Source organism: Tetrao urogallus (genome assembly GCF_951394365.1).
Source record: "Tetrao urogallus genome assembly, chromosome: 1".
Classification (NCBI taxonomy): domain Eukaryota; kingdom Metazoa; phylum Chordata; class Aves; order Galliformes; family Phasianidae; genus Tetrao; species Tetrao urogallus.
The window spans coordinates 116,421,357-116,431,744 of record NC_136813.1 but is presented as its reverse complement, the minus strand read 5'-3'; the positions used below and the strand labels follow the sequence as shown (position 1 = coordinate 116,431,744).

General features: G+C 46.1%; 1 protein-coding gene across 1 annotated transcript; it reads left to right on the top strand.

Moving 5' to 3' along the window:
- Window positions 1–1,192: 1,192 nt before the first annotated feature.
- On the top strand, window positions 1,193–4,846 carry LOC306951020 (trypsin II-P29; the record flags this gene model as incomplete). Its single annotated transcript, XM_079541422.1, has 5 exons — window positions 1,193–1,235; window positions 2,533–2,695; window positions 3,385–3,638; window positions 3,949–4,085; window positions 4,697–4,846. The coding sequence occupies 5 exons, from the start codon at window positions 1,193–1,195 to the stop codon at window positions 4,844–4,846; spliced, it is 747 nt and encodes a 248-aa protein (XP_079397548.1).
- Between the last annotated feature and the right edge of the window lie 5,542 nt (window positions 4,847–10,388).

Genomic DNA, 10,388 nt, shown 5'->3' with positions numbered 1-10,388 from the left:
AGCACACCTGCTTCCTCCCAAGGTCACAGGAAACCCTGATGGAAAAACAAACTTTTTCTTTTTTCTTTCATTTCTTTCTTGTTCTATACCCCTTTAATATAACTAATCAGCCACTCTCAACAGCACAAAACACATTACAGGGGGCCAGCTGGTAATGCCCTTAGAGAGAAATGTCTCTGTAAGCCTCTCTATGCTACCTGCTTAAATAAACAAGAGGACACTGCAGACCTTTTCCCAGGCCAAGGCTGGAGCTTGCAGCAGAAGCAGAAGCTCAGGGGAGACCTTATTGCTCTCTATAACTACCTGAAGGGAGGTTGTAGTGAGCTGGGGGTTGGCCTCTTCTCTCATGTAACCAGTGATAGGACTAGAGGGAATGGCTTCAAGCTGCATCAGGGGAGATTTAGGCTGGATGTTAGGAAATATTACTGTTCTGAAAGAGTGGTGAGGCACTGGAATGGGCTGCCCAGGGAGGTGGTGGAGTCACCAACCCTGGAGGTGTTAAAGGAACGTTTGGATGTTGTGTTGAGGGACATGGTTTAGTGAGAACTATTGACGACAGGTGGACGGTTGGACTGGATGATCTTGTAGGTCTTTTCCAATCTTGGTGTTTCTGTGATTCTGTGAAGAATTCAGGCCATTCTGTTGGATGATGAATGAACTCCTCTGAGCTCAGGTTAAAATCCTGACATGTTCTCTCCACCCTCTTCCTCTTTTTAAAGATATACTGCTTCATGAATGGTAAATACTCTCTTCTGCCCACTACAAGAGGACATCCCATAGGCCCATTTTTCAGCTCTTTCCAAAAATAAACTCCTGAGGTATACGACTCCATCTGCAAGCAGTGATCTTGTTTAACGCAGTGAGGCTGCAGCAAAGTATTGGTGGCTCCAGAGGCACTGAGGAAGACAGGCTGCTGAATGGAGGGCAGCCTTCTTAGATATTACCAAAGAACAAGCAACGTCAGCTTGCATTTCTAGAAATACATGTTTCTGCTTTAGGTATTGTAGTCAGCTGTATCATCACTGCACTCAGATAAAATAAGTAAATTTGTCCGGGCTGATGCAAGGCCCTGGGAAAGTTAAAGCTGGGGAGACCGTGGGCTGGCAAAGATAAAGCTCTGTGGGAGCATAAAGCGGAGGAGTTTCTGAGGCCAGTCTTCGTACATGTCACAGAGCTTGATGGTGGAAGCACCATGAATTCTCTCTTCCTGATTGTCTCCTGCCTGGGAGCAGCTGGTATGAGCTTCTGAGCTCAGCTTACCTTCTCTCATAACCTCTTAGCTCTCCCTCTCTACCTGCATTTCGCCTTTCTCCAGTGGCAGACTATTCTGCTTTTCTTCTTCTATATCAGTCTCCTAGACAGACAGAGAAGGTAGGATATGACAGGGGCATACAAAACTATGAGGGGCTGGCAGTCTCTTTCTGTACAAGAATTAGGGAGTATCTGACAAAGGTAGGTAGTCTGGCACCAAACTTTTTTCTTTTAGGAAAGCTGTGAATCCCTTTCTGCAGTATTTTTGTGGGTGCAAAAGGTTTACACAGCCTCACAAAGTGGGGGGACACATTTGCGTAAAAAAATTTTTCAAAAGCTACAAGGTTGAAAGACGTCCCACCTGACCAACAAATGTCAAGTTCCTGAGTTGATGAAGGCCAGGAAGGGTCTGGGGATGGGTTTCGTATCTTCTGCACTTGGCATCTGTACATTGGTGGTCAGAGACAGGCTTCTCGCCTGCAACGTGCTTGTGCAGTGGTTTATGAAATGGGGAGTGTGCACCCTGGGATATGCAAGAGGATCCATTAGGGTGTGGGAAGAAAACATTAGAATTGTGGTAGTACGTATACATAACTTGCAAATGAGTGAACATACATATATTGCAGGGAGGGACAGGAGTGCTGAAAGGGTTTTTGCTGATAGGGATGTGCGATCAAAAAAGGTTGGCTACCATTGTTCCATTGGCTTCAACAAACACGTTCTTTCTCACATTCAAATACATCGTTTCATACATTCAAAGACATTCTTTCTTGCGTTCTTCTCCAGCTCCATGGGGTCTTTCTGTTTACCCTGATTCCTTTGCTACCAGCGTTTCCCTTCTCCCTTGCTCATTGCTTCTTTCCCCCAGAAGATTAGAGATTCTGCCAACATTCTCAAGTGCATTTGCCCTCTTCCAATTTGCACACTACAGAGATGACCACCACGAGCTGTCTACCATGCCATAGCTGTTGCATTCTGTTCCGAATGTTCCAAATGGAAGGAACACAGTGAAGCTTGCATACAGTTAATTTGTGAGGTTCTCTGGCAGCTTCTACTCTTTTGTTCTCTTCCTGACTTGAGGTGGTAAAGACAAAGCCTCACGTTTCAGAGTAGCACTGGATGGAATAAGTCAGCAGGATGTTTCAGGTGTTGTGTGAAGATTTCTGAAGTTTCATGCTCCTTTGGCTCTTGCTAATTTGTCTGTAGCTCGCCGGCTGTTGCTACACTTGAAGAGAATGGAGTCAGGCCAGGAGCTGTGAAACCCAATTCTCTTTCTTGCAGTTGCTTTCCCGGGAGGTGCTAATGATGACAAGATTGTGGGAGGCTACACCTGTCCAGAGCATTCGGTTCCCTACCAGGTGTCCCTAAACTCTGGGTATCACTTCTGTGGAGGTTCCCTCATCAACAGCCAGTGGGTCCTGTCAGCGGCTCACTGCTATAAATCGTAAGTATGGCTTGGGTTGAGTATCTGGATAGGTTCTAGTCAAATCTTGCAAACACATCAGATCTGGAACTCGGGCGCCTCACGAGAGATTACAATCCAATGGGGCAATACAATGCATGGTACACCTGAGGACCAAAGGAGAAACTCTACGCTCGGTCTCACTTCTCTACATGATCTTTCCAATACTTTTGCACTCTTATCATCCTTTTCTGTGCACCATAACATGCCTTTCTGTCCCCATTTGCATGGCTTACCATTACCATTTTGTTCTTTTTCATTCCTTCAGATCCTCCCTGTGGACCTTTCTTTGTCCGAAATTTAGGACATGCTGCTGTGCAGAGAGAACACAGCTTAGGGATCGTGCTTCCCTGCAGTGGGAGACTTAATCTCCCTTTCTGAAGCATTGCTCTAGGTGTCTGGAGTCCTCCATCCATCTATCCTCCACTGACACAGCTGCAAGCTGAGGACAGGATCCGCTGTCGTCATCCGCTGGACAGGATGCCCACCTGGCAAGGCTTTCCAGACTCTGTCTTCCACAACATCAGAAAGTTTTTAGAGCTCTGTGACACATCAACCTTTGATTAGGGCAGCACTCTCCTACTCTCTTCCAAGATTCTGCATACCCCATGGGGCACGAAGCTGTTCAACCCACGGCTAACTGCTGTTTTTCTCTGTTGGCAATGTTGCAGCCGTATACAAGTGAGACTGGGAGAGTACAACATCGATGTGCAGGAAGACAGTGAAGTAGTCAGGAGTTCATCAGTAATCGTTCGCCATCCTGACTACAATTCAAGAACCATTGATAATGACATTATGTTGATCAAGTTGGAATCTGCAGTGGAATATACTACTGACGTTCAACCCATAGCTTTGCCCAGTGCCTGTGCCAGTGCGGGGACCGAGTGCCTGATTTCAGGGTGGGGAAACACGCTGAGCAATGGCTGTGAGTATCAGCACGCACTGCAAGCAGCTGTTTGCGCTTCTCCCGCTCTACCACCATGTTCATGAGACTCCACACACGTTTCACCTGACTTCTTTCCTTGTTCTGCCTGCATGGTCACCACACTGCCCTGCCAGTATGCCTCAGCATACAAGGCACGTCAGATTTGCTCCTGTAGCTTAAGGGTTTGCTATACTCTGCTTTCCTGGATGGCTCTCATGGATGGCTTGCAGATAGGCCTTCAGGTCTTTTTGTTAACTGACAGTACTGGGTCTCAGGGAAAGAACAAAAGTTGTCCTTACTCTCCTGGCAGACTATTACCCTGAACTTCTCCAGTGCCTGAATGCTCCAATTCTGAGTGACCAAGAGTGCCAAGAGGCTTACCCAGGTGAAATCACCAGCAACATGATCTGCGTTGGGTTCCTGGAGGGTGGGAAAGACTCATGCCAGGTAAGAGCTGATGTTGGTGCAGAGCCCTGGGCCACACAACCGCAGGGTGCCCCAGACTGTATGGTGTGTTTCAACATTTGGCAGCATGCTTAGGCCTTCTCATAGGATCATAGGATGGCTTAGGGTGCAAGAGACCTTAAAGATCACTGAGCTCCAACCCCCCACCACAGGCAGGCATGGTTGCCGCCAACCAGATCAGGCTGCCCTGAGACCCCATCCAACCTGTCTTTGCACACCTCCAGGGGGATAGGGCATCCACAACTTTGCTGGTCAATCTCTTCCAGCGCCTCACTACCCTTGGACTAGAGAGGATGCCTCATCATCTAGTGTTCTTTTCTGACACAGTGTCTTTCCAGCAGGGCTTGGCTGCTGCATGGACTTCACCAAAAATAGCAAGTCCAGCCAGATCTGCTGGGAAAACAATACAGTCACCGTGAATTGTTAGGAACTAAGGGAGTCCAGCAAACAAGGACTGGTATCTGCCTGTGCTCCCATCTCAGGGCCTGCTGCATTTCCCTGTGCATTCCCTAGATTCTTTGTACCAGGTCACAGTCTTTCCAGACGAGATTCTGCTTCTAAATCAGCTTATGCTTCTAAATTTTTCTCTCCAGGGTGACTCAGGCGGACCAGTTGTGTGCAATGGAGAAGTGCAAGGAATTGTGTCCTGGGGATATGGATGTGCTCTGAAAGGTTATCCTGGAGTTTACACCAAGGTCTGCAATTACCTTGACTGGATCCAGGAAACCATTGATTCCTACTGACACCCAGACTGCCTCCTGGCTCCACATCTTCTTCCCTCCTGCCCTTATCACATTCCTCCTAAGAGCACAAATAAAACTCTTAGTTAATTGAACCTTGCAGATACTTACTTTGGACACTGAAGCTCATCAGAGCCATGGTCGTGAGTGGTGTTCCCCAGAGTTCAGTACTGGGGCCCATCCTGTTTTGTATCTTTACTGATGGTTTGGATGAGGGAGTGGAGTGCATTCTCAGTAAGTCTGCAGACGACACTAAGCTGGGGAGATGTGTTGATCTGCCTGAGGGTAGGAAGGCCCTACAGGAAGATGTGGATCGATGGGCTGAAGCCAGTAGGATGAAGATCAACAAGACCAAGTGTCTGGTCCTGTACTATGGTACAGTGGTTCTGCACCCTGTGCAATGCTACGGGTTCAGGGCACAGTGGCTAGCAAGCTGTGCAGAGGAAATTGAATTGAGAAAACCACGCAGACTCAGACTGCATACATGCTCCCAGAAGCACTGCTGAGAAGGGGAAGGAGAGGGTGGATCTTGGTTTCCCTGACTTCAACCACTCACATGCTCACCTACTGGTTCAGGCTGTGATCTAGGAATTCCACTGCACTGTTCTCATGTACCCTCACACCTGCAAGTGCTCGTACTCACATGGATACTCACACAGGAACAATCGCTAGTTTCAAGTTCACTCATTTTTGTTTTTCCAGCTGCTAGTAACTGTGTTCTGTGGTCTGGCTCCAGTTTGTGATGCTTTGCCCTCTGTACACAAAGCACACACACACAGAATAGAGTCCCTCACTCAGGAAAATAGAACTTGAGAAGAAATGGTCAGGCAAAGGCATGGGGCCTTTGCCCCATCCAAACAAGGATTCTCGCCAGCAACTTGCCTTTTATATGCCTTTATCCCTCTTCTTCTCTCCTCTGTTCGATTCCTTCCCAAATCATATAAATCCCTCCCTTTCCTTGCCTTTGGTTCTTCCCATAACTATCCCACAAGTCTCATGCAGTCCTAAAATATTCTTCACTGGCATCCCTTACTGCGTCCCATAGCCAAAGGCAATAAGCCCCATGAGACCCTGAAGTGATCCCCTTGCTCCCCTTGCCATGTGTGGGTGGATTTCACACCTGGTCCGTCACCTTTATGGCTCTTCCAGGATAGCTCTGGAACAAGGCCGGACAGACTGCCTTTATCCTCAACCCTGAAATTTGGTTTTCCCCTCACTACCACTGTGCCCCTGGACCCTCTGCACATAGAGATGAACCACTGATGGGCCATTCACTGTTCTGTAATAAGACAGGGAAAAGTGTTGGCAGGGTATTACCAAGGTTTCCCCCTTCTGCCATTGGCTCTCTGCTTGGACATTCATCTCTTAATTAGTATTTAGCTTTTCTTCACAGAAAGGAAGCATACCTAAATCAACAAACGGTATCCTTGAGAAAGTACAGCTACAGCATTGGGCATTTTTGGATCCTTTTTCTTTGCTATCTTTTTGACAATCTGCATACCATTAAGCACAGTTCAGCTGCTTCTCCACTATAGACGTATAGAGCAAAGAGGCATAACAAACCAGAAGGAGTAAATGTGTCATGCTGGTCCCTGATGCTGTGGCAAAGCTAGGTATGCTGGAATGAAACATGCTATTTGATCCCAGGAAAAAAAAAAAAAGGAGTGAGAGGTGATGAGAATAGTTGGAAAGAGAAAGAACAGGGAATCAGTAGGGTTTGTGTCAAGTAAAGGGTCCTCCCTCTTAAATTCCAGTTTACTAAAATTTCTAAGAGACTTATACAGTGGGTAGATCACTCGCTGTCATGCTGGGGTCCTAGTCTCCTGACTGACCAAATTGCATGAATATTACTTTGCTCCCAGCTTTTACCTAAAAAAATAGGCTACACAATGCTTGGATGAAGAGACTCAATTGTGTTCATTGTACTCCTACAAAAAGAGCATGGGGAGAGGTCTGAGGAAGTTAAGATCAAATGCCAACATCAGTCTATCCAGTCCAAAAGCCACGTCTGGAAGACTCACATCTTCACATATAATTCCAGAGAGCCTTATACATCCGGGAAACCTGTGTTCTCCTGACTCTATGAGCTGTTCAGCAAGGAGAATAGCACACCATTCCTTGCAACCACAAACAATCTTCTGTTCTGACAAACAATCTCAGGGCTGTGATGTACTCACGGTTTGTATCAGGCAAAAGAATCACAGTGAGGAAAGCACTGGGAAAGCACTGTCTCTCACAGACTGACTTGCTTACTCTCTTCTGCCTCTTATTTAGAGCTCATTTTTACCATACTCTGTTGACATCTACGGATTATTACTAGCGATTCAACCACCCTCGGATAGTTTTGGGATTTCTGTTTTCTGGCAGAATCTCTAAAGGAATATTAATACCTTGGTGGCTCCTTTGGGGGTGCCATCTGAGTGATTTTAGTAGCTGTGCTTGTTGTTACTCTTTTTCCTTCTCCAGTAGTAAGCTATTACATCCTGAAAATCATGATGTTACTGCTGTACCTCAGGTGTTTTTCATGAACCCTGGAAAAAAAGCTCTTCAGCCTTGGGAACATAACATAAGGATCTCTCTCCATTTTTCTCAGCTTCCAGGCATGTTCAGTTTAGGCTGGCTATGCTACTGTAAGGTCTGTGAACTTATCAGTAGCCTTCAATGTCCAGCAAACAAATGAGGTGGTCACAGCTGTGCACTTCCCAGGTGCCAGTAGAAAGCCATCCAGATCTTCAGTGGATGTTGTCATCCTGAAGTTCTGCAGCCCCAGTGCCCTATTCCAGTTCTGAAGAAGCAATTCCTCCCAGGCCGTGCTTGTTTTTGCAAGCTTGATGTGGCACGGCACAAGAAACAACGATTTTGAGAGAAGTTCTTCAAGAAATAGCTGCTCCGCTTGTCTCACTTCCTGTCTTTGCATTTACTTTGCAGGTCACCCAGTCCAACTCCCCTGCAACAAAGAGGGAGACCTACTGCTAGATCAGGTTGCTCAGAGCCCTGTCCAGCCTGACCTCAAATGTCTCCAGGGACAGGGCGTCCACCACATCTCTGGGTACCCCGTGCCAGTGCTTCACTGCCCTATTCCTGTGAGGGGAAAAAAAAAGCAAACACGTTTTCCCTATGTCCAGTCTAAATCTCCCCTGCTTCTGTTTAAAACCATTTCCCCTTGATGCTATCCTGTCTGAGAGAATATTTTCCTTCTGAATCAGTTTAAAAGCTTCTATGTATTTTCAGCAGGCACTCTTAAAACAGTGCATTTCCTTGAAATTTCAGGCAGGAAGAAGCTTGGTTTTCTGCCTAGATCTGGCTGCTGCAGAGGTCGTTGCTATTGGCTTAAGGGAAATGGAAACAGACCTATATAAGTAAGTTCCTTACCGAGGCATGCTCTCTGCTTTCTCAGTCAGAAATGAGAACGTGGACAGTTTGGTGCTTGGTCTTGTGCTTCTTTGGAGCAAGTAAGGCATCAGCTGAGACATCATGCCTGTCCTGCTGGGGGGAGAATGCAGTCTGCTTTCTAACTGTGTTCCTTTTGCTTTGTCTCTCAGGAGCTAAGATAACACAGAACTCAAGTCTGGTAGTGAAAGAAGATGAGAGTGCTACCCTGGGATGCAGTCAAAATGACAATCACTATTATATGTCCTGGTATCTGCAGCAGCCAGGAAAAGGGCTGCAGTTAATCTATTATTCCAATGGAGCAAATCAGGAATATAAAGGTGATATTCACACTGGATACGAAGCTAAGCGGATAAGCCAGGAATACTTTCGTTTAGATATCATGTCTGTGAAGAAGAACCATTCAGCTACCTATTTCTGTGCCTCAAGTTTGGACACAACACTTCAAAGTCACTTGCTTTCTGTACAAAAACTCCCCTCCAGTACCTTCCCTCAGAAGGGAGTAGCTTCAGCACAGGATCGTGGTGTGTAGGTCAAGTGGCTACTCACAAAACATAGGCTGCTGGGGAACTGGTCCAAGAGAGGTCAAGCAGGTTCCGTTTCATTGCTGAATTCTTTTTTCTGATTAGCTGTTCACCCTCTATCAGTCATGACAGTTCTTAAAGTTTGTCAATCAAATCAAGACATACGATGATACTCACTGTGCCTGGAAAGGTTGTTCTAATATCCAAAACTGAAGAGAACAAGATCTCAGTAGAAATAGAGAGGTGGGATATAGTAGAATGTGACCAAAAATGACATCATGTTCCAGGAAAATACAGATATATTTTTATTCAGAAATTGATCCTTTTATTCAGAAATCGCTTACACAGTCCAGATTTCTGCTGCATGAAGCATCAGTTTTATACATGCTACATCTATCCGTTTATGCCTCGTACCTATGTCTTTGCTGCAGCCTGATAAGCTGTAAGACAATCTCTGTCCTATCAGTTCACCCCTTCCATCCTTGGACGAGTTGTGTGTACATTTCTGACAACCCTGTGATCTTTCTTCTCGCACATTCTCAGCGCTCTCTTTGATTTTGAGCTAAGTCTGAAGCATTCCTAATTTGAAGACAAAAGAGTAGAAGGAGGAACAAGCAGGATGTGAATGTAATTTTAATTACTGCATAAATTCTTCCTGATTGAATGTTTTATACCCACACAAAGAATGTCAGGTCTCTCACACACAAAGTCCTCCCAGTGTCTTTCTAGGTAAGAGTTCTAAGGCAGCATCCCTGTCCCACTCACGGTCCTTAAAGTAGTGGCTTATTTCCACTGCAGTAGCAAGAAACCACCAAGCCAAGTCCTTGTGACGTACTGTGAAATCCAACTGCATAAGATGCCCGTTCTGAAATAAACTACATACGTGTTCATGCACAGTTGGTATCATTTCCACCGCTGTGTTGTGACTCACAGCCTGCCCCTTAACTGCCCCTCGATTCCACTCTCTGCATTTACTCGTACCTGGTCTCACGTGCCCCCATAATCACCTGGAAGTGATTACATTCACATGGACACTCACACAGGCACTAGAGGAAGTTAGTAAGTTCACTCTTGTTTCTCCAGCCGCTGGTACCTGTGATCTGTGGTCTGGCTCCAGTTTGTGATCCAGAGAGCCAGAGAACTGCTCTCCTTGATTCCTGTGGACAGACTGCACACCTTGACTGTGGGTTTATGGCTCTTCTGGGACAGCTGTGGAACGAACCTCAAAGGTTTGAGGCTGAAAATAGAAGGGCTGTGTATCCACCTTCTTTCCAGTAGGCAGCAATGTTACACAAGTCACAACAGAAACACCTCAGCTCTCACATTGTGTCTTCCACGTTTGTCCTTTGAACAATCTTTTTCTCCTTCCTGAGACAGAAAAGTTACTCTGAATAAAAATGCTCATCTTGGAACAAGAGAGAAACTCTCATGGGTCTGACAGTAGAAGACTGTTTTGCCCAGCAGCACACGCATGGTTTTGCCTTGACTCAGAGTTCCGCAACAGAGAGTAATCACAGAATAAGCTCTGGTGGTCTCCACAGACTCTTTCCTTTCCCATTAAGTCTCTGAAATAGTTTGACTGTCCAGGAGCTAAGGTCTGGCTTTTGTCAGAAGAAAGGCTTTTTAACAGG